Raw genomic sequence first — 25,908 nt, 5'->3', positions numbered from 1 at the left:
TAATTTCAAATTTATATATACAAAATAAATTATCTTATGTAAATTTTAAATAAGCGATACATAAAATTTGTATTATTATCCTTTACGTTACTTGAAAAAAAGTTAAGGAACATTGAACATTAACAACAGGTAATTAAATGAACAAAGAGATCTATCTTGAATGTAGACAGTTTTTTCATATCCCGTTATAACTTAAACTCGAAATACATTTCATCACCCGCTATATGATCGTCTTCGTAATTCACGTAGCTTCGGACTATTCGGGGCCGTCATGGACGCCCGAATTTTCTTCGGAAGATAATTCTTTAGAAAAATTTTGTCCTCGGTGAAGACGCGACAAATGTAAAGAATATTTCGTAAAAACGCAAGGGAATTCCAGAAAATCAACAATTATGTGACACAAATAAAAAATGTCGGAAAGACAGGTGAGTCAAAGCTTTTTCGTTTTTCTGTTCGGGTATTTTTTTATATTTTTAACGCTTTGTTCTTTATGAATATTCTCACAATGAAAACACACGAAACAGGTTCAAAAATGATTGAAAAATCGGAATCAATGAAAAGATGTTGTTTTTAACCTCGTTACGAAAGGTTACTGCGGACAACTCAATCGATACATTGTCCTCGAATTTCATTTCCTCCTGTAATCACAAATATCATAAACCTGATTATGATACTTTTCTTAGAATTTTTTGTCAATTTTGTTACAGTAGGAAGATATTTTCATTTTCGTGTCTAAATGATGTACGGTAGATGTCAAGAATTAACTGTAATCTTAATTAAGTTAACCTTTCTTTGAAATATTTTTTTAGATTTGGTTTAATTTAAATGTAATTCAAGTTTCATTGTTCATTAATATTATGTACTCATCGGTTTTGACTGAAAAATTATTTTTATGTAGAATATTCTTTTGGCATTTTTCTGTGAATGGTTTAAAAAATTCATGTGTCAAAATATATACAAAATTATCCACTTAACAATCTTTACCTTTCTTATTCTTAAATCCAGCGAATTCTATTATATAATTTTATGTTCTTTTAAAACATTAAATGATTATCTAAATGTTATTATATTAATTTTTAATGTTAATGTAATGCAAAACTATTTGATACAATTGGATTAACTAATTGAAATGTAAAGGATTGAAATTAGAGTATTTAAATTTCGAACGTTATCATTTATTAAAGATCTAATCGCTTTGATCTGAAGATGGCTCTTCAAGCATGAAGATAGAGATTTGCAGATATTTGAACGTACTTTACATTATTTTTATGCAGTTTATAATTTAAAGTGATACAAGTATTTAATTATATAAGTCTTTATTGATTTTGGAATATCTTATATTTTAATATTTTGTTAGTTTGAATATTATGGAATTCGTAAGAAATATATCTAAAAATATCAATGTATATTTTTATCTATATTAATACTTTAGTAAAAGCTGTTGAAAAGAATTGTAATTGTAAAATATGGTTATAATTTTTTTTATGTTTGCAGAATTTTTACATTGTCTTCTTGTGGTGATCATTGTGGTTTCCCTAGTGGAAACCAAAGATTGTATAATACGTCACGGTGAGTTTTTAAACCAGTTGTTTTGTTTAAGTTACCTTAAGTAATCAAATAATACAACGCATCAAATATATTGATTTGCTGAACAAAAATTTATTCTGAATGGAGAATGTTTCAAATAATATATATTTTTAATAATTTAATATTCGAGTAAATTAATCTTCCGATACCTTTTGAAGCTAATACATATCTAATACAAGCTAATACAACATCTGTTAATACATTAACAGATAACAAATAATTCTAGAAATAAATTATGTAACTTCTGGTACATTAAGAAGTAACTGCTGTAAAGATATTGTGATAAATTGTAATTTGTGAGTAATTGAAAGTAGCATATTCTACTAAGAAAATGACTAAGTTGTTGCACTATATCAGATAGCACTTACATTATTCTTGATATGTGTTTGTTATAAACGTATAACTCCAAAAAAAAAAATAGAAAAACACATTGCTTGATTGAGAATGATGTATTTTCCAGTAAATTTGTTTTATAATTTATTACATGTTCATTTTCAAATTTGTATATATACTTGTATCGATCATGTTGCTTCACTTATTTTGAAATTGTATCATTACTTTAGCATTGATTTAATGTTAGAACTTTATATTTAAATTCTTATTATTACTTTTAATATCATTATTGTCTGAAATTGAACCAAGTTGAAAATTAAATACATGTACTGAATCATGATTACTTTTTATGTATGAGGTATAACAGAAATCTACAAAATTTTGAACATGTCTGTACAATTGTTATCACTATATATTAAATGATAAAACAGTGGAGTGGAGATAAAATTCTTTGTAGGGATCAATAAGTTGTTCGGAGAATAACCAGTTCGTTGAAACCTTTTGGGATATTTGTATCTGTTTTTCCTTGTGACATTTCCTTGTTAAATTTATATAAAACAATACAAGAATAAGTTCTCTATTCACAGAAAAATTCGTTGAAGAATCTAAGAGTTCTGGATGATCTATAGTTTTATAATTTATAATTTTTTTGAGAACGAAATAGAAACAATTTATGTAAAAAAGCAATTGTCAGTGTTTAATTGATATTCAAGTGTAATAAGTTACAAGTGTAATAGTTCATAATTTCATTGTTAAATACGTATTTAGTTTAAAAATAATATCTTGATAATTAAAGAAAGAAAGTGTAATTTAACATTTGATTTTAGAACAAAGTAGTAACACAGTAGTGTACCTTCTTCAAAATTCCTTTTAAAATTGTTACATTTCATCATTAGCGATAACTATTAAAACAATATTTTTTCTCGTAAGTAAGACAATACTAATATATATGAATCATCGAAGAACATGATTTTATATTGAAAGATCAAAGGTTTCATAATGGAATATATTCTTAGCAGTGATAGCTTGTGATTCATTTGAATGAAATGCTACTTAGAGGAATTGCATTTGCAGAAGCAAGGCGGAATTCTGCTAGACGCATTAGAAAACCACAAAATACTAATAATGACAAAGATAACACGGAATTGTCTTACAATGCAGTCTTTCAGCATAGTTTGGGGTCAAAAGCAACATTTCCATCAATTGATGAATCTGGCTCAAATTCTTCCTTTAACTTTGTAAGTTTTCTTTGATTAGAGCAGTTTCTAAAAACAATAAGAATAAAAAGCTGTGCATTACAATATAATGTAATATTATGAATATTATTGTCATGTTGAAGATATTAAATAGATATTACTAAAATTTGCATATTCCCGGTGAAAATATTATGAGTTTACTAAAAGGAAGTATTTGTTATTGATTTCGTAATTATTAAAATTATAAAACTAAATTTTATACAGGAAATAAGTAATTAATTTTGTTGTAGTATTCCAACAATTAAAGCTGATATTATTATCATGTTATTATCAGCATATGATAACATATTACGATAAAATCAGTAGGAAAATTTTGACATAGATATAATATACCAATTAATTATCATCTTGCCAAAATATAATTGAACCAGTAATTTTCGTCAATATCACGTGGAAGTAATTAATAGTGATAATAAACCAACATGGAAAATAACTTTGTTCAAACATAATTTAAAAGAAAGTTACATTTAAAAAATCGTAATTGTAGCAAACCTTAACAGGCGTACAATTACTTAAAAAACAATAATAAAATTCTTTAAAATGAAAATAACTAATGTCGCTTAAGTTATTTATTATTTTCTACGTTAAACATGTATTTTTTTCCTCACTTTGAAAAATATTGATTTGTTACATCTAAAGAGAATCAAACATAGTGTTTTTTTCTTGAATGTACTTATGTCTTATATTAATTGAGCTCGCATTAGAAAGTCATTAAAAAGGGCAGAAAAAGAACATTAAAGAATTGTAAAAAGTCAGTTTTTATATAATTTGAACATAGCATTCTATGTCTCCAAGGTATTGGTCTCCAAGAATTATTGAAATTCATGTATTGAAATTAATATTTTGATCGTTTTCTATGGCTCCACTATTCATGAAGGAAGGTGAGGCGATATCCTTCGTCGCCACAGCGTCCAAACTGGCCGCCGTGGAAGATGCGGCTCCGAAGGGGCCAGAGGCTTCGATTCGATCGAAAGCCACCGCACTTAACGTGTCGCCTACGGCAAGGGCCACCCTTCAGGCCCTTAGATTATCCAGAAACAGAATATCACAGCCTCTTACTCCTACTCCAGCCACCACCAGGGACGCTGAGACCATCACTGGTGAGTTATTTTAGCACTTCAACTAATATGTCTATTTAGAAAGTGTTTACAAATTAAGAGAGATATACAACATTAGCGTATATTAATCTATGATGACATTAATTTGTGCATACTCTAATAAGGTATATTGAAAGCCTTGCCTGTGTCCTCGAATTAAGCATTGTAAGTAGACAACCAACAATACAGTGAATAGGTTGTGGTGGATAGATGCTGAAATTAAAAAGCTTATCGATATGTTTCCAGTAGATAATGTGTTAATTAAATCACGGATATCAAAAGGACACTAACCTCAAGAAGATTAACTTTTTAGGAAACACAGAAGTTCTCATTGTAATCAGTTGAAATATCTTGTTACGTTTATCATTTTTTAAATTAAAAAGAAATCAGAAATTAGTAGCTTTTTAGGTCCTACAAAATTTAAAAATATGTATCAAGTTTACAAATTCGTGATAGATTTAGGGATTTAGAACATATTTATGTATTTATGGCATACTTATTTAGCCTTATGACTACAGATGTTTGCTGTTTTGTGTATGTATGGATGGATGCACTATACGTATGTGTCTATTTTTTAGTTCATCTTCAATTTAGTTGAAATACTGAAAAAATGCAAATGAAACAAATGAAAAGTCATTGATCAAACTTACTTTTCAACTTTAAAGGAGAAACTATCCTTTAGATCAAAGTCACCCATTTAATTTATGAGTGTACAACTTTTAAATTACGAAAAATACTACAAAATGTTTCAAATAATAGTTTGTCAATTTGTAGGCTTGTAAATTAGTAGAGAAAAAATAGAGGAAGTCAAAATTAAATGCGTGAAAAATGTTTTGATTAAATAAATCCATCTATTTTACTGATCAGATGATTTTAGTTTTTATTTGCAGTAAATTCTACAGAAAAATCTTTTCTGTTTTATTTTTATTAGTAACAGTATAATTATTTTAACAATTATAACATGCCGAAATAATAAAGCAAAATATTGGATGCAATTGTGAAGTATTTTTGAGAGGGAGTTTGGATTTCTTTAGTTTTATAATTATACTGTACACTGTGTTTTGAAACTCGCATTAAAAAAAATTAGATTAGAATTTAATTTTAGGGAAATGGTTTAAGTCTGTTTTCAACCAAATGAGGAACTTTTAACGTTTGGTGAAAGAACTTTCTCTGGAATTTGCAAGTATGCATTTGCATTGGAGAAATATTTTAACCTTAGCAAAGTCGAAGAAGGAACTAATTTAAGAACGAGTAAACGACGATTACGTTTCACGATCATTCTTGCCATCATCATTATCATTAACGTTATCGTCGTTATTACTATTATCATCATCATCATTATTAACATCATCACCATTTTTGTAGACGACGTCGTCAATAAATTGAAATAATCGATCAGTCTTTCCTCTTCTTTTTTTTATTTTTTTTTTATTTTAGAAGATACGTAAAATTACTCGATAGTTTATTGTTTTAGTACATTTTTAGAAAAGTTTGTCGATTGTGATTCTTTGTAATGAGATCAATGGTGATTTAAATTTAGTTTTAAAATATAATTTCCTACATATAATCGTAATGTAGCATGTTTAATTCTAAAGTTGCGAATTTCATTTTTTATTCTAATATTCGTACATCTGTTTCGTTCGAACAATTAAAGTACTCATAAATATCACGATTATATCGAAATAACCGAAATGTGATAATTTATCGAAACAATATTTCATTTATTTGAGACTCGTGACGATTCAAATCAACTAATGATATAATTTTGCAATTCTGAGGATGGTGCAGAAATAACTAACGCACTTGTTGCGTGACACCGAAAATAACCGACCTATAAACGTTCGGTCATTACATGGTCTCTTAACATAGTATCTATTTGTCCATGTAGTCATGGTACTTATTGGTACAGATGGTACTTTTTAACGTTCACTCATGTATTATTGATATTCGTGAATAGTTATCAACTGCAAAGTATCTTCATACTTATCTTTTGCATTCTTTGATTCTATTCTTGTTAATCAAATTATGTTCATATTTTTCTGATCAATTTTCGTAATTTTAATGTTTTAAGTGTTACAGAAAAAATTTGGAAAAGTCTTGCTTGAAAGGAGATATTATTACTTTTTTAATTTAAGAATAAATCTTAAAAGTTATATTAATAGAGAAATTTCCACGTATGCAAACCAAAGACCAAAATATTACAAATCTCAAAAACGAGTATCAATTCATTTTATACGTTTGGATTCTTAAATTTTATTGTTAACATCTTTAAATATTATAGCTACGTTTAATTAAACAAAAATTCTATCAATGTTTCTAGCACAATTTATTAACAAAATTCAACCCTTCTGAATTCTTTTAATTTCTTGAGTATTTATATTGTTATGCTATTGTAATTAACGTAGACACGTTAAATCAAAGTAAAGTCAATTTTTATGCAAATTTAATAGAATATTTAGTTTTATTGTAATAATAAAAGTAATCAATTGTATTCTGTGGAAATTTTCTTAAAAAATTTGTAATTTATAAATTCTCAATTTTATGTTAAAATCCCAACATTTACATTACAAGTCTAACATTATAGTTTCTTTCTACTATGGTTCAGCTTTAAACAATACTATTCAAACTCTGAAACAAAGTTTCGTTTTTTAATTAAATGTAATTATAATTTTACAGATATTGAAAATCGTTTAAAATAAATTAATATTTGTTTTTAAACTGTTTTGACTTTTCATATACAAATATATTTTTAAGTCTGAAAATCGTCATTGTTTGAATTCCAGCAACTGTTTGATGTTACTCAGTTCAAATATTTTTAAGTTTTCAATATAGTTTACAGTTCGTTGATTGTTTACATAGGATAAAATGTATTAAACAACTGAACGATTAAGCGTCATCGAAATTTATAGAAATCAATCTTTTTGTAATCGATCTATTCGGGGTTCTGTAAAGAAAGGAGATTGGCCAAAAGCCAATAGATTCGTTCTATTTCATTCGACTGTCTGTGGATTAAGTCCTGGCTTGACTTGGGAATCTACACCTTCGTTCCTTCACTCTCTTGTGTTTTGCATGTTCTGCTGTCTACACCAGTTCGATACCTGTTAAGAACAATTATTGGTGATGTGCTAACGTCCTTGGAAAACTCGAAGACATCTTAAATAGACTTTGCCGCGAACAAATATAACAAGTGTTCTGTGCATTTTAAAAATGTTCTCAACACATTTTAAAAGACGTGCAATTATTTCATCGAGTAACGATACGTGAACATTAACGCATAACGTCCCTTGAAATTATTTTAATTGAACAAATTTCGTTAATCTCGTCCTTTTCTCTGCTGCCTTTTCTTAGAATGTGGCTAAAAAAGGTTCCATTAAGTTTTATAATATATTCATCGCGCATGTTCCTATTGAACGATTACACAACTGTGTAGCTTATTCGCAAAATATTATATAAACAGGCATCATATTTGAACGACTATTTGATTTTCGCGAAATTATAAAAAGTTGCTTGGAAGCATAAATAAAATGCATAATGTTATGTTTAAAAAAGAAACGAAAAATTCTTTTTAGCTCTGTTAAGTGTAATTCATAAAAGTGTTGAAATGAAAGTGTTTGTTGAAATTCTTAAGGCACAATATTTACGTACATATTTGTGGTCGCACAGACAATTTTTAATTTTCAACGTTAAGTTATTGTTTTTAAAAGGACGAAGGATATATGAAAGATGATGTATAGGGATTATTAGTGTGGAATAAAAGATTATGTACCTCGGTAGTGGTGTATCAAGTCGGCCTAGAGGCCCTGGGAGGCTTAAACAAATTCTTGAAAAGAGAGACAGCATTCTTAGTAAATGGAGAGATGGTACGATTTCTTGTAATATATTTATTAATTGCTAACCAGATTTCGATGACTTTTTCTATTTAATAAATTTGAATTATAATGAGTTATATAAAACGGTATAACATTTAATTAAAAAAAAACAGGTATAAACAATTATTTCTTGGTAGTAGCTGAATTTAATATTATTAATATGATACATTGATACATTTTGTGGATCGCTAGTAACTTATTAATTAATAACGTAATGTATTTGTATACAGTAATGAATACATGTAAACAGTTATGTTAACATTGAAAATAAATAAAATGTCAAAACAAAGAAATTACCTGATCGTATTTATATTTAACTAGTAAGGAGTAATTGTTTATTCCTGACCTTATTAAAACATTTGTTTGACCTACAAATTTTTGCATAGAAGTGAGATTTATTTGAAACATTATTTTAGATTCTGCACGATTTAAGAATTACTATAATCTATTACTATTACCGTAATAGGATCTAAATGAGAGCAGTTCCTGAGTTCCTACGGTACTTATTATCAGAATTATGAATACGTTCAAAAGCGTCGCTTTAGACTTATAACTGTTTGAACAGCTGTTCCAGGAAACGCGTTAAAAATTGCATTGCTCTTCAGACAAGTGTTTTCAAACATTTGCAGTTGTATTGAATCTTACTATGCAGTAAAATAGGATTCATAAACTAGGCATTCATCTTCTATTTCATAGACTAATTTTCGAACAAAGTCGTAAATCATTGACATAGTTGAGCTTGTCTCTGTATGCACTGTCAGCCTGCAAAAAAAGAAATGCTAATATGCAATTTAAAGAAAATTTAAAAAATTTAACCGGTAAATACAAAAACAGATTTTCAATATGGTTGCCACAACATCGATGTCATAGATAATGTCGAAATTGTAGTTATATTATATTATTATATTAATGTTCTTATAAAAATCTTAACAAATGTAGTATTACACAAAATTTCTATAATATGTATTTATACAAAGAAATTTGTTATTAATTTATATTATTCATATTGATATAAATTATTATTACTGATATTTACATTATTAATATTAATATTGTTTTATGTTATTAAATTAATATAATGTCACTGTTAAATAAAATCGTGATATTTAGAGGAATTAATGATTTGTATTCGTATATGACAATTGTTAAATACTGCCGGAAATTCTTTAAATATATGTGTGAACAGATTTATTGAAAAACGTAGCATAATAAATTTAGAAGTATTATTAGCTGGATAATATAAAGATGTAGAAATACATTGGCTAAGTCTATATAAAGCTATTGTTTTTTATTCTAGAGGTATGCAGTGGTGGCGAACTACCAGAGGTTGAAATCATCAGTCTGCTAGAGGAACAAATACCTAGGTACCGTCTACGTGCCGATACTCTCACTCAATTTCAAGGTAAATGATTCCACAGATAGTTAATATACCTAAAAATGTAATTTCCCTTTACTCGTATTCCTTGGATCACTTATTCTCTATTAAAATATTTTCGTCTTGTACGGAATTTAAACAATACTAAAGAGTGTATAAATTTTATTACTGAATGCAGAATTAGTTTGTTTTAGATATAAGGCGAGCCATGAGAAACTGGACGCTTCCCTTGGATCAGAATATGTAGGATAAAATTTAGATGATTTTGAAGGAAAAATGTACTGAATATGTTTTTTTTTTTTTTTTTTTTAAATAATTTTTTATTCCAATTTCAAAATTGCTAATATTTTTATAACGAAACTGCATATTGTAACTAACACTAAACGAATTCAACCTTGTGTCATAATATATGTAAATAAAGAAAGATAAAAATTCTTTGACTCAAGTTACAATAATGTTTAAAGTACAATAAGAACTTAATAAGTACAGAATCTTACTATACTTTGTATCAGTAAGAACACAGACAATAAGTTAAGTTTTATTTTACATTTTTGGCTGGCAGTTTGTACAGGAGTATAGTATACATTAGTTATTAACAAATATATCAAAACAAGTTGTGCGATTGAATTAAGTTTAGTATCAGTTGTATTGTGTAAAAGGTTAAAAGTATGCAGTTCCATTAAAAAATGTTCAATAATAAACATTTAAATTAAAAAAAAAATCAGTGACCTTAAATGCAAAAATTACATTCGTTGCATTCGTCCTTTTTTTATATCTTAAAGTCCAAGACTGATATTTAAGGCGTCTGGCCACCCTGAGCGCTTTTCAGATGGTTACTATTTAAAAAAAAAAATTAAGTAAAAAATTAACAAGTAATCGCAAAAATCCATTGCTTTTCTTCAGATAATGTATATAAAAGTAGTGTGTACAAATTTCAGAGCAATCGGACCGCACGTTTACTTTCTTTTAGAATTATCTCGAAACTACATTTTTCAAAATGGTACAACGTAAATCTCGTAAACTATCGGTCCGATTGCTCTGAAATTTGTACACACTACTTTTAGATACATTGTCTGAAGAGTAGCAATGGATTTTTGGGATTACTTGATTAGTTTTTCTTTTTTTTTTCTTTTTTCTTTTTTATTGACGATTTTTCTCGTGAAATTTTGGTGAAAAATAAAAAAAAATTTCTTCAGCTCACCATAATTTTCTTAATAGTAGGAAAAGATTCAATTGCTACTTTCTTGCGACAAACTCCAAAACAATCCAATTTTTTTTTTCTTTTTCACATGCAACCTAAAGAATATAATGATGGTACTGCCCACGCGCATTTCATGCCGAAGGCTTTCACCAAAATTGTCGAATCGCCGCTATTTTTTTTGTTATTTCAAAAAATTTTTCATGTGTTCATTAAAAAGTTTTCATGTGTTCATTAGACCGTTCTTTAGTATGTGTCAAAACATAAAAATATTTTTTTCTATACTTTCGCATTTAAGAATTGTTTAAGAATAGTATCCATCTGGCGAGCGCTCAGAGTGACCAGACGCTTTAAACGTTCTGTTTTTCATGACAAACTTTATTTAACGTAGAATATTCATTTTTTGAAACGAAGTATAAGTTTTATTTCTGTGTTTGTCTATTATAGTGCTTAATCACACGTAACATTAGAATTCTTAACGGTTATTGCATACCTATGTCTTTGAAATTAGAGGAGATACAGCAAATCAATTCATCAATATAATTAGTTTGTTGTCTCAATAATTGACTCCAAAAACGTAGATACAATTTACTTCTTTGATAGTTCTAGTGTTAAATACGTTAAACGTGACTTTTTAAAAGTAATTATAATTATTTAAAGATTAAAAAAAACACGTTTCTTGATTTTGTCAAGCATTTACTAATATTTGAATAAAAACGTGTTAAACACAAATGTTTTCAATTCTTTATGTCATCATTTTAAGAACAAATTATATTAAAGAAAAGGAATGGATATATTTGTTCATGTTTATGGTTCTGTCTTTTTTTTTTTTTTTTTTAAATTATCTTTTATATTGTACAATTTGTTCTAAACTTAAGTTAAAAACGTTTACGCTTCAATACGATTCTATTCGAATGTTAATTAATTGCTTCGATCATCAAGAAGGATTATCCTTCTTTAAATGACTCTCAATTATTAATTTAAATCATTTACTTTGCTTGTATTTAGGGTACGAAAACTCTGACTGGTTTATTCCATCACCGGCTCTAAAATCAGTTGACACTGATTTGAAATTGTCACCGGATCAGATCCGAGAAACTCTCAACTACTTTAGTAAGTAATTATGTATTCATTTTTATTATTACTTTTTATTCTTACTTCATACCTTCGACGCTCACACGTCTTTTGACGTCAAAAAAATGTTGCATATTCTGTGCCGCATTAAAAAAGGCGTGTAAATTAAATGTTGTTTTTTGCAAGGTTTATAGAGTTTTAATAATGGGTAGTTCCGTGTCAAATTGATTACTTTTGGGCTCGATATAATAACACTTGTATCTACAAAGGAAGAGGGACTTGCACCACTTTTATAATGAATTACTCTATTCCTGCTACTTATATTCAAAGGATTAAGGGGATACTTTATTTTACTCAGTACTAAGTCGACATAAAATGTATACACTTATTTGAAAAGGCCTCTTTTCAACATGCATAAAGCTATTTCTGACTCTTAAAAGAATAATATTTTTTAAATACCTATGTAACATGCAAATAAAAATGGCAAGACACTAGTTAAATTAACTGCTTTAAATGTACATTTGTACTATATGTAGTAGGTCAGTTGAAGTAGAAGGTAAACGTACGTTCGTACCGTGCAAAGGGTTAAAGCTGTTATCCAACCAACTTATCTATTATGGTCTAGAGACCATACCTCACGCACGTCATATTATTTAAATGTAGTCTAGAAACGAAATAGTCGTGACAATAATGTCATTTATACCTCTAAAACAGTTTCACTAACCCCCTCTTTATTGTCTTAAGCAAAAACTGAATCCGGAACATCTAGTTCAACAAGGTATACACAGTTAAGGTTGGAACAACAAACATGTCACTATTCTTTGTACTATATTACAAGGAACGCAAGGCTGAGGCAAGCTGTTATCTCTTCATTTCACAAATATATTTCTAGGAATAAAAATCAAGTACATAATATATATTTTTACAATAAAATAAGAGACTACAGATATTAGAAACCCTAGTTTTTACACTTCAAGAATTGTTTGAATGAACGAAGTCATCTTTTACTAATATCACGTTTGATTGCGTTAGTTAGGATGAACAGACATGACACGCTGTCAGTTTACATACTCACTTTATAGCAGCTTTACCCATCGATGTTCATACAAATTTTCATAGTCAATATAATAGAAAAAATATCGTATGTAAAATTTGCTCATTTAATAAAGATACAAATATTTTCAACACAATGTTCTATAAATTTGATCGCATTCTTACTTACGATCCTTAAGTCCGTTGTTCAAAGCGATTCTATTCATGCTGTCCTTTCTCTTCTGTTCTTATTCTCTCATAATGACAAAGACTACCATTTTTTTATGCTTTCAATCGACTAATGTCACCTCTATTTCATAAATAATCTGAAGAAGAAGGTCATATATACAAAACTGATTATTATAGAAAAACTGTTCTAGAGGTATGAATGATTTCATTTCTTCAATTATGAAACTTAAGCAGCTAATTTTAATGTCAATCTTGAAGTGTCCAGGTTGGAATATCTTTACTAGATAGAGAAAGCTTGACAAATTTTAGTTATATTTTTTAATAAGTATTATATTTGTTTATAATTTAACAGAATCCTGCTTAATTATTACAAAAAGACACACCTATAGGATTGATAGTTCTGTCCTAAAATAGACAAAAATAGTAACTTTCAACATTCCACACTTTTCAAACAAATTCGAAACCGAGAAAACGATGATTTAATTGAACGAGAATCTTCATCTAAATTAAATTTATTTGTTCGTTACTCCATATCAGGTTGTCATAATTTGTCCATATCAAATTGTCACAAAGTTTTTCTTTACCATTTCTCATTTTATCATTACGCCACAATACTTTTCAAAACAGATTATTTTCCTACTGTTTCAATTGCATTCAATAATTACTTTAACAAAATAATAGTTTCAGAAACATATTACTTATAAGATTTAATGTGTACCTTTAAAAGATATATTTTTTCTAAGAGTCAAGTGATCATGAGGTTCCAAAACATGCTTTTCAGTATACAAGAATTTCCGCGAAATTTTCCTCGATTACACTACTTTGTTCTATGTCGGAAAGTGTAAAAAGTGATTAATTTGGCGTGTAACAACCCTACTAGAACTGACATTGATCAAAGTTAGCAATTTGCGAATAAGATTCAAAGTTGGAAGTATAATTATATTTTTGCAAGCTTTTAACAGTTTCAACCTTAAGTCTTTAATAACTAATCTTATTAATTTTCGGAAATGTAATTATTCCTTTAAATTTTGAACATTTATTCACTTTAGAAGTATTAATCAAATTATCACAGTGCATAGTTAAAATAATTAATTAATAGTTAATAAATAGTTTTTAAAATGGATTACAACTGGGAAGAAGAAAATTACGAATTTCATTTTTCTCTATTGTTAATTATTTTTGCAATTTAATCAATCTATTGTATTTACCTCATAAAGTAACACAGTCAATAATAAAAATCAACCTTTATCGTTTAGGCCTGCAGAAAACTCGGATGTTTCGAGTTGCTCGCGAGGCGAGTCGAGCTGAGACTAGGGCTGTTCAACTACCCGAAAAAATCAAGCCAAGTCGAGTACTTGAAAAAACCGAGTAGCTTGAAAGATTCAAGCTACCCGAAAGAAACCAAGTAACTTGAATTTTTCAAGCTACCCGAATAGAACTGAGCGGTCCGAAAAAACCAAGCGGCCCGAAAGAACCGGGCAACTCGAATGGTTTCAAGCTTTTCCGAGTACACATGTTAGTTCGCAGCCGGACAATAATTTTTATCGGATCTTAAGGACGTAGACGTACAAACTAGACCCAAAGAAGGTCGACCATCATTTTCCGTATGTCTTATCGGATCTTAACGGATATATTACCAATCGATTCCTTATGTTATCCCGATGAAAATGGTACCAGACACAATAGAATTCGGATTATTTAGAAGGAAATTATACAGAAAAAATGATTTGCACGCTTTTTGTCGATATAATATCGATTAATTTTAATTATTAACAAGTCAGCGTAGAATTGGAAAAAGATTTTTCTGCTGTGTAACAGCGTGGTCTGTAGAATTTACATTACACGAATAATTAAAATTAATCGATATTATATCGTGTTTGGTACCATTTTCATCAGTATAACATCAGGAATTCAGTAGTGCAATTTATTTCTTTAACTTTTATAAAACACAACAAAAAGTGAACATATCATGACAAACATTTTAACTTTAATGCTCGGACCCTTTGAGGTCCGTCGTGGGTTAAAGTCGACACACGTACGCTTTGAATGGTTCAACCATTGGTTTTTGACTTTCAGTAATCACCCAATATCACTTCATATGCATCGTATTATTACGGGAGTAACGGCGATGGATTCTTTACGTTTTCCTGATGAAAACGCTACTAAACACTATGTAAATCGGACTATTTTTAACGAAGGTAGACAAAAAGCGTGCAAATCATTTTTTCCATATAATTTCCTTCTAAATAATCCGAATTGTATTGTGTCTGGTACCATTTTCATCGGGATAACATAAAGAATCGATTGGTAATACATCCGTTAAGATCCGATAAAAATTATTGCCCGGCTGCGGACTAACATGTGTACTCGGAAAAGCTTGAAACCATTCGAGTTGCCCGGTTCTTTCGGAACGCTTGGTTTTTTCGGACTCTTTTTTCAAGTTACTTGATTTTTTCAAGTACTCGACTCGGCTTGATTTTTACGGGTAGTTGAACAGCCCTAGTCTCAGCTCGACTCGCCTCGCGAGCAACTCGAAACATCCGAGTTTTCTGCAGGCCTAAACGATAAAGGTTGATTTTTATTATTGACTGTATTACTTTGTGAGGTGAATACAATAGATTGATTAAATTGCAAAAATAATTAACAATAGAGAAAAATGAAATTCGTAATTTTCTTCTTCCCAGTTGTAATACGACACGGACCGTCACGTTTCAGCAACGTGAATCCGCCTTCTCCGAGGCGCTCGCTTCGGTTCGAGCTACTCGGATCCTTCGAGCTGCTCGTTTCTTCCGAGTACTCGACTCGGACGGCTTTTCCGAGTACTCGAACAGCTCTATTATCGTTCACCTGTTATCATTTATTTGCGATAATGTTCTTCAAATCTTGGCGTTGTTCGCGTCGGTTATCTTCTTGAAGACATTCGCTTGAGACCACGAATCTATTAATCAAATTCATTTTTTTCAAATTGAATGTAACGTTTTCTAATTTTCATCCTTGATCTGGAATTTTTCATAAATCGTTTACTAATAATCCACTGTTTGATATATTCGAATCTCCCTTACATCATCAAACTTATCTGTCAGTAATTCGTTAGTAAAAATATTTACACATACAGTAGGTGTAGAATGTATTCGTACACCGATCAATTTCCTAAAAAACTTTTGTGTGAAATTGTAGTTTCTTAACTTCTTTTTTTATAATCAATGATATTTTACATATTCTCGGAAGTCTCTAAGATAGATATAGTCCAAACAACATTTACTAGTTAATATAATTTGTGAAAGTAACAAAATAATGCGAAAAGTGGGTAAAAGTATAGAAGCAATAAGTATTTGAACGATTCTTATGACGAAGTAGAAATTGTAATGTAAACACATTAGTTTAATGCTCCGTGCAAATTAGAAAATATTAAATTTCGAGTAAAGTACTTTTAAAAATGACTCTAATAGAGGAATGGAAAAAAAATCCCACTTCGAATAACTAATAATTTAGTTAATTTAATGCTTAGAAGAGTTGCAATAATTATAAAATCGAAAGGAAATCCCACGAAGAAAGTATTATATAGTTGTAAATTAATAAAGTTTTAAAAATTAAACAGTTGTGCAAATACTTTTTAGTAGTAGTATTAGTTTATTCCCATTGCGGGGTTTGTGCGAATTATTGCTTCAATATTTCTATCCATTAATTGTCTTTGTCTTGTTAATTTCGCAACTTACATAAATAGCTATTTTTTTGCAATCTATCTATTCTAGAGATTTCCGAGAATATGTAGAATGTCATTGTTTATAAAAAATAAGTTAATAAATTGCAATTTTACATAGTTTTTTTGGAAATTGATGGGTGTACGAATACTTTATTACACTCACTGTATGTTAGATATGGGTATAAAATAATTATATAAAGCTATGGTCCATTTATCTATTTATATAGATATATAAAAATAATCACAATAGGATGTAAACAAAATCTAAACGTTTTGTTTCGCAAATAAATTCGTGTTTACCGTTTCGTGTGATCGAATTGGTAAGTGCCTATTCGAACGACTTAAATCTTTATTTTCTAAAGTAATTAAAATACAGTCTTCTGTATTATTATTTTATTCTTAGCGAGTAAATAGTGTATTCGAGGAAACTATTCTACTGAAAAAATATTATTATGAGCTATTTCAGAAAATACTGTTCGTTATTTATTTCAAATAACATTTTACGCATCATTAATAACAAGTCACATTTAAGTAGGCACGTTTTGTTGACTATCCAATCGGTAACCGCCTAAAGGAGTTCTGAACCAATCAGAGCGCTCGGCCCGGCACTGTTGTGAACTTCCATAGTGCAGTTCAGTTTAGTCGCCGCTCGTCCTCCACGTTCGGAGGATGGTATGCGCCTCTACTCTTATAATGTAAAAGAAAATGCTTTTTCTAAGGAGACTAACGTACTTTTATTTTGAAGTGTTGTTTTTTAAGAAGACAGGCATTCTTTTGTGAATTCTGTGGAAAACCCATCAAACATATAGTTGAAAGTGAATCGCTATTTTAATATACTGTTTTTATAAATGTTTTTGTTCGTGACGTATATCAGTAATCGTGAATATTCGTAGTTTTTTTTTTTTTTTTTTTTTTTTTTGTTATACTTAAAGTATGGACTGTTCTTAACGCGTACGTTCGATTCGTAAACACGTCATTAACATTTTTCGTGAATTAATCATCGCAACGGAATTTTAAAACATTCACCATTATTTCAACAAAGTTAGGAATCACACGTCAGAACTTCCTTAATTAACATTTCGTTATAAATCGAGCTGTAGCGGCTATAATGCAGTTCATCGCGTTAATAAACTGGACTAATTTAATCGAAGATGGAATGGTTTATTAATGAGCTGTTAATTTTCTACGAAATTCTTTGCGAGGTAAAGATTTTTACTATAGTATATTTCCGGACACAGAAAAGAACATAGTACGTGTTCTGAATTTCAATTTCAGATGCGAATTTGAGAAAGTAAAGTAATTTGAAAATTTCGTGACATTTAGGTTAGATAAGAACGACTTTCGAAATGCAATTGTTTTTATTAATCATGAATTAACTCGATCGATTTTAATGTTTTTTACGTCAGTTAATTAAAGTTACTATATGGCGATATCTTCCATTCGAAATTTAGTTGACCGTTCTATTAATACGCATTAAAAATATAGATTTTAAATTATAGTCACGCGTACATAGGTTAAGTCAGTAAGTCAGTAGATTCTCATATAAAAGTTTTTAAATTCTACATGTGCATTGTCATGACATTTCTATTTATGACAATGCATTACTATCATACTTATTAATCTCAGTAATATTATGTTACGTTGAGATAATTCTTATTTCAATTTCGATTTTTGTAAGTGTTAGGTTAAGTCAAGATATTTTAATTTTCATTTAACTTAAATAGCCTATTGTACTTTGCGATTATAGTAACTCTCATTGGTTTTTTAGAAAATTTTACAATATGTATTGTTACATAAGTTCATAAAACCTTATCTTTGTAAATGAGTCATTGATAACAAATTGCTAAAACTAGAATATTCTTTTTGTTCCGTTTCATCTTAATGCAATACAAACTATAAAGAATTATTAGGCTTCAATTTTGAATCTATATAAATCATAAACATAGTATCTTAGATCTATACAGAAACACTTAACTTGAGAAATTGAATTATAACTGTGAATTACAAATCGAGTACAAAAACCATTGCAGTTTAAAGATAGGAAATTTACATATGCAAGTAGTTTAGTAGTAAAAAATATATATTAATGATAATATTAAATATGTTACTTACATCGGACTATCATAATAATGTGACATTCTTGTTTAATAAATTTTTACATTATATATGTAACTTCTTACTTTTTCTTATAATTCAAACAGACTAGTAACTTTTAATTGAATACATTGGATTTCTTGTTTCTGAATAAGTATAGCAATTATGTAATTTAATTGGGTAGTTTACGGTTATACAAGTCATTTTCATGATTCTAGAACATTAATAAAATATGATGCATTCTAATTGGAATCGATGGCATTTATACACTGAAGATGTAAAAGTTTATCTACATAGAGTAAAGTTAAAAAGTATCAATCAAGACAATTGATTAAAATAATTATTACTTAAATTCCATAATTGGTTTCTCTATGAAATTACATAATAATTGCTGAATGACTAGTTAAATTGCTTTTGTTAAAGAACCTGTGTAATTCTTTGAATGCATTTCCTCTTTTGTGATCCAACGTTGTCTCATAGTAGTAATTTATAATTTAAAATGTGTGTGAGAGAAAATGCAAGATATAATGACTTATTGTATTTGAAAGTTTATTAGAATTCTCACAAGTCATTTTATTTTTCCAATTTAATTGTTCAAATAATTAATCAATAACTATGGATATTCTACATTACACGCTTGATTTTCACTTGTGCTTACATATAAGGATATGTAATTGATGTCTCATAAAGGCATACAATGTTAAATTTACACGAACGTTTTGCCATTTATTGGAATGTTTGTGTTTCCAATGAAAGTATAAATTTTTGTACATTTCATCGTTTCATTCAATTTGATATTATATATTAAACAACAGCTTGGAACATAAATTGCTTTCTAAGTCGAATAACTATTTAATTAATGAGTTCTATTTTGAATTATGAGTTTTCGTTTAGAAAATTGTTGTTTTTAAAAAACATTGTGTTATATTACATATGTATATTTCCTTGAAAGTTTTGTTTTAAACCATATATAGAACTTATAACAACATGCTGTCAGAAAGAAATACGTGCGCGATAATAAGAGTAGCTATTTTATCGTTACCTGCGCGGTTCTTATCGATTCATCGATCGTATCTATCGGAAGTTTTAATCGATTGATTTATTATTGCACATTCCTTTTCATAAGAATTTGAATGTCTTTTTTAATTGTTATACCATTTTATGGTATTCTCAAGTTTCGATGAAAAATGTACATATGCTTTGTTGTACAAGACGAGAAACAAACAAAAAATATACATAATGTATGTCAGATATATTTTATTAACGAATAGAAGAATATTAATATTTCATTTTGAAGAAGTACATATACCTTTTGGTTTATTGAGAACCTTCTGCATATAGTATTTGGGTACTTTAAATGTCACTCTTCAAAATAGTATTATACTTAACCCATTTGCATCATTAGCGCATATATTTGCGCATTTTGTCTGGCCATTATCACCAGTTTTCCGTGTGATGCAAATGGGTGTAATAGTGTTATTACAAGGAAGTTCGGCAAAATATTAAAAATCATTAAATTTTTTATTTAAAATTTTGTTTATATCTCTAACGGTTTCAGAGATAGTAGCAAAAATATAAATAATTAGAATTACTTCAAAGGGGTATTTCCATCCGTAAAACCGTTTTTGGGCTAAAATGAAAAATGGCATTGTGGTTAGGTCCCCGTGAATTTTATTTTAACAAAAAGTTCAAATTTTTTGGCGTGTGACAATTACCAAACTTCCCTTGTTAGTACATTTAATTCAAAATATATATTCAAGCCTCACGAAATAACCGTTGCGATTAATTCCCGAAAAATTGTCTATCCGTTTAAAAATGTTTATCGTTTAACAGTGCAGAATAAAGTAATAACATAGTGAACGAGGGGGAGGGGGCAATACAGAAACAGAAACAAAAACAGTGGTTACGAAGGTTGTTTGCAGTGTCGCTACGAACAGAATGATAAAAGTTTGGACCGTCTGAAGATCGAAAAAGGTGATTATGGTGATATGAACAACGATCGCGGCTTGGAAAGATTATTGCGCAAACCAAACAAGAAGTCAGACGAAGCTTGGTGCGTGGGAACAGGGAAACGTGGAGAAGCAAACGGAGATCATTGTCCGAAAACGACTAACAACGTTCAAAATGTTTTCCACAAACCGACGAAAAAATATTGCCCGGAAAACAACGAGGAAGGAGGCATTCTTCGATCGGAACATTCTCAGAGAACGGTCGAGAATTCCCAGGAGGATTCACGTTGGAGAACAATCAAACATTCTCCGGTTAACACCGTTTCAGGAACGAGCGAAAGTTTTTCGGGGATCGTCGCTGCTACTGGATCAGAAGCTTCTTCCTGGAAGGCGAACGAGGAGCTTTTTGAATACAATCTAGCTTGCGTATTGAAGAAAACTTTGTCGAAAACTTGTCGATTTAACCGTTTAGTGGAAGTTTGCAATAAAACGTCGGGGACAATGAATGAAAATTCATTACAAGTTCCCAAGGAACAGCCCCGCGAGGTCGACGAAGAAAATTGCCCAGGGAGCAGCGAGTTAGACGTTTCCTGGAGGTCGAGTACCGATGAAAGTGAAAATCCATCCACTTCCTGGAGATTAGGAACGAGTTCCCCGCGAACACCAACGTTTACGAGTTTGGCTTTGGACGTTTCCTACGCTGGCCTAGACTCTTCCAGTCATTTGAATGTTGAATCCTCAAGAAAGGCCCAGGCACAAGATTCGTCGTATTTTTGGGACGATTTCAGTGTCACGGAGTGTCTGGACAAAAAACTGACATCGAACGATGAAAGTACGCCGGAGGAGAGGGTGAAAACTCTGAAGGAAGTTCTAGCCGAAACGAATATTCACGAGGGGGATGGAGTCGTTTCAGATTTTCTATTTCACGTCGCCAAGACGAAACACGGCAAGATTTATATCAGGGTTATTAGAACGATGCTTCGTAATCGAGGTAGGATATAAATAATGCAGAGTATCGATTGTTTTGACTTTTGCTCTTATGAAACGCGGTAAAAATAATTCGGACGTAGGAGTGGCCCGCGGAATGGGAAAACAAATGAGAAGGTAAAGAAAATCGGGGACAAATTGGGAAATATTATATCAAATCATTTGCATCGTAAATTAATATCGAATTGGCGCGCTTATAAATAATGTTTCAACAATATTTAGTAGTAATATTTAACTTATGCAAATTCTGTGAAATATTTACAAATTTTTCTATACCACTATATAGGATGTTTCAGAAATGAACTTTTCTGGTTGCGTTTACTTATAAAGAATATGAATGTTGAACTGGTCGTGATGGTACGCTAAGATAGTCACTGTCAGATTAAACACCTCTTTTTTATGGGGTTTTATTAACATTAAAATTACGAAGAAGGCCAATTTAACCCATGTACTTCGAATTCTTTCTAAAGTCAATCAATTATGCTTTACTATTAATGGTACTTTATGATTTACTTTTAACAATGCCTTTACTGCAGTTTTTAAAAATAATTATTTTAACAGAGAATTAATTTGATTAAAAAATTAGTTCGCTCCTTCCTTATCTAATTCCAAAGATATACAATAGTTGTATGTATAATATGCGTTAACCTCGATAATTTTAGTGTTGGTGTATTCTAAAAACAGCAGAAGTATCACAGGGTCATAAGTAAACACTTTAATCACATTTCTCTTTGAGAAATTGAAAAATACAAATTACATTTAGTTCAAAATCACGATAGGTATGCATATGTATAGTGAGGAGCAAAACAACCAATCATAGCAATTTTTACGTAAAATATTTATTATTATTGAAATAAATCATGACAAGAAAACCAGCATTGATTATTATTTCTTTATAGGCTTAGAGAACTTACACTATTTTATAACAGTTAAAATTTGATCTCTTTTAACTGAAATAATAAAAATTCAAAGAATCAGTTTTGTATCGTAACGAAAATAAACAAGTCTCAGAAGCCTAGCATACACAGGCAAAATGTTTTGATACGTAATTGTCTGTTTACATCGAGTGTCCTCTCGTACTGATAAACTCAGTTTACAAGTGTTATTCGAACTGTGAAGGAAGTATTAGTGGAGTATTAGGAAGTATTCATTATTACAATGAATCCCGTTCTCGTATAATATAGAAAAAAAAATTTTCCATTCTACTAGATGAGTCTTGAACGTGTAGTTCTATGATTACATATAAAAACTTTTAATGCTGTGTTAGCTTTAATGGGAGGACGTCCAAGAGCTCTAAAATATCAAGATGAATGAAGAATTATTCGTTATATTACAAGTCGTGAGGCAGAATCGGCAACTATGGCTGTCAAATAAAAATTGGTAAGTGGACAGTTAGAAGAACACTTAAGGAGGGGTACTACATGTTGTGTTTTCTATGTACAGCCTCGTACTCACGAGAGCATTTTTCGATGCACGGACGTTCATGCGCGTGAAATTCTTTCCAAACCTCGTCCACACGGAGCATTTTTCGACGCACAGATACTGCAGTCAGCAGCAGTCAGTTCGTACTGTTTATGCGTTCTCGCACATCCTAAGCCCGCATGAACGCTATTCGTCTGCTGTCGATCTCCATCAAAAGGATGGTCGTGCGCCAGATATTTGAAAGGGTCCCTATTTGAAATTAAGAGGATCCTTTTTTCGTACGCAACTCACGTCAGAAAGAGACAACACTGGCTATCGCGACGTCTCTTCCTGATGGCATTCTGATTTCGGCTGGCTCACGACGGTTTGCACAAACAGCCCGAGTTCGAAAATTATATGGAAAAGTATAATGGTATAAATGCTAATAATTTGTCATTTAAATTCACAAAATCAGATCTATGAATAGATCTGCGATTGTCGCCTATTTTCGTTACAGTGACTTATACGTTTAAATATTTATCTCTCAAACTATTCGTCGAATTCTCTGACTTTCTTTTTTATTTTACACAGGAAAGATCAGACTGACAATGAATATATTTTTATTGGATTGAAAACTGATTTAGTGAAACGTACAGTAAGGTCGTAATTAAATATTGATGTAGCCGGTATGTCCCGTAGAAGTAATCACGTAACAACTAAACTGATAGAAACTCTTCTACAAATATCCAGGATATACCATTTAAGCTGAGATTATAAAAAATCTCGAAGACATATGATTTAAAAAAGAAAAAGCTAATACATGTCCTTTAGTATTTCGAGTGGGGAGTCAGAGTCCCAATACTAGTTTCTTAAAGCGTGGACGTTTTCAATGTTATTTTACGGACGTTTTGTCTTTTTTTTTTTATCATAAATGCATATTTTTTATTTCGGAATTATATTCTACGTAAAAAGATGCTCTACTTTTGTATAATTTCTAACATGAAATTTTGTATAATTTTCTAACATGAGACATGTCTTTGAGATTTTGTACAGTTTTAACTAAAATGGGACAGCCAGTATACGGAAGCATTGATATATTTAAATTACAGGTAGGAAAACTACCGGTAAAAAAAACTGATATCAGTGGGTACCTGACTTTGCATTGGAAAAATCTAAGGAACCGGGCTCTTTTCTGCGCTCCTTTATGACAGAGCGTTTATGATATTGCAATGAAATTCGCCTCTTCCACGCACTATTGTAAAGAAATAGCCTACTATTCGTTGAAATCAGTTCAAGAAATCATTTTATTTTATTTCAGTTTAGTATTTTAGAAAGCATTTCTCATTCGTTACCATATTTTCAATAATTTAGTCGTAAATGTAATAAAAAAATAATTTTTGTTACTTATTTTGTTTGCACAAGGCCTCAGATATATGCACTAATTGTAATAAATAAGAAAAAGTTGCGATAAATACATATATGACTTCAATCAGAAATTGTTTTTTACCGGCGCGGGCGCGCCGTACGCCGTATGACCATCCTTTGAGCATGGACCGACAGCAGACGGAACGCGTTCGTGCCCGGACAGGGTACCCAATGCATTAAAGGCAAATATAAATACCAATTATTTATCCCTATAATATATGCGTAATAATCAATTTAGTACTGTCAGTGATTTCAATCTAAAACTAATAAACAAAAATAACAAGAATCACATGACTTGATTGATGTCAGAAATCATGTGAAAATCTTCTTTTTTTCTTTTGCCATTTCTAACTATCCAAAAATTATAAAATTCACATCAATAGATTCGGAAGAAGTTAAATTTAAAAAATAAAAAAATATGCGATTTTTTTTTTTTTTTTTTTTTTTTTTCGAAAAATGTGGAGTGCTCCCCTTAAGAAAGTTAATTTTAATGCTTGCGAAAAGAAAGCGAAGCCGATGCTGTCAAAAACAATATTAAAGCTCCAATTATTTGGTTAAAAAATATAAAAAATGGTCTGTTTCTGATTGGAAACGTGTAACTTGATCGGACGAAACAAAAATTAAGAGAGTATCGTTCGTGCAATGTCATAGTAAGCAAACTTTAACTCATGTTATGGGGGTGCATGACGACAGATGGTGTAGGTCCATTTCACAAAATCGATGGAATTATGAATCAATGTATGTATAAAGACATTTGGAAGGAACACTTGCCAAAATGTATGCGAATTATGCCGTTCGCTGAAGAGAAAATCGTTTTTCAACATGATCGGGATCCTAAACATACAGCAAAAAGTATGACAAGTTGGCTGGCTACTCAAGTATTTTCTATTTTAGACTGGCCCGCCCAAAGCTCTAATCTGAATCGTATAGAAAATCTACGGGGATTATTGAAAAAAAGACTTCAAAATGCGTATAATTCCCCACCAATTTTACTCCTCGAATTACATGCTCGTGTTAAAGAACAATGGAATTACATTCCGCAGTACTTTTTTTATAAGATTAGTTGGAAGTATGTCAAGACGCATTATAGCTGTTATAAAAGCCAAAGGATTATGGTCAAAATATTAAGGTATAATAAAACTTGTAAATCTTAGTATGAACAATTAGGGTGCAAAACTGATTCTATTTATTTTTATTGTTTCAGCCAAAGGAAAACAAATCTTAAATGTTATAAAATAGAGTAAATTTCCTGGGACTATAAAAAAATAATTAGTAATGTTAGTTTTTTTTGTTACGATTTATTTCAATAAAATAAATATTTTTCGTAAAAAATGTTGTG

The 25,908-nt window shown here is 29.9% G+C and overlaps 1 protein-coding gene across 8 annotated transcripts in view; it reads left to right on the top strand.

The window, feature by feature from the left end:
• Positions 1 to 356: 356 nt before the first annotated feature.
• The window catches only part of LOC128888291 (trafficking kinesin-binding protein milt), an 80,029-nt gene continuing 54,477 nt past the window's right edge, over positions 357 to 25,908 (top strand). Inside the window, exons 1-6 of one of the 8 annotated variants that reach the window (XM_054144998.1) lie at positions 357 to 425; positions 1,495 to 1,569; positions 3,082 to 3,158; positions 4,054 to 4,276; positions 9,440 to 9,544; positions 11,724 to 11,828. Coding sequence is in view for 5 of the 8 variants with exons in the window: in XM_054144994.1 (XP_054000969.1) it covers positions 20,796 to 21,747 (952 nt within the window). In the remaining 3 variants the exon portion in view is untranslated. Of the gene's footprint in view, positions 426 to 1,494; positions 1,570 to 2,951; positions 3,159 to 4,053; positions 4,277 to 7,858; positions 8,134 to 9,439; positions 9,545 to 11,723; positions 11,829 to 17,321; positions 17,916 to 20,645; positions 21,748 to 25,908 lie in introns of those variants that run through there. The other 7 variants (XM_054144997.1, XM_054144995.1, XM_054144996.1 and 4 more) reach the window with 7 other exon arrangements.

This window comes from Hylaeus anthracinus, unplaced genomic scaffold (assembly GCF_026225885.1).
Source record: "Hylaeus anthracinus isolate JK02 unplaced genomic scaffold, UHH_iyHylAnth1.0_haploid 11991, whole genome shotgun sequence".
Classification (NCBI taxonomy): Eukaryota; Metazoa; Arthropoda; class Insecta; order Hymenoptera; family Colletidae; genus Hylaeus; species Hylaeus anthracinus.
Note: the sequence above shows the minus strand (reverse complement) of the source record. Positions and strands in the feature narration are given on the sequence as shown.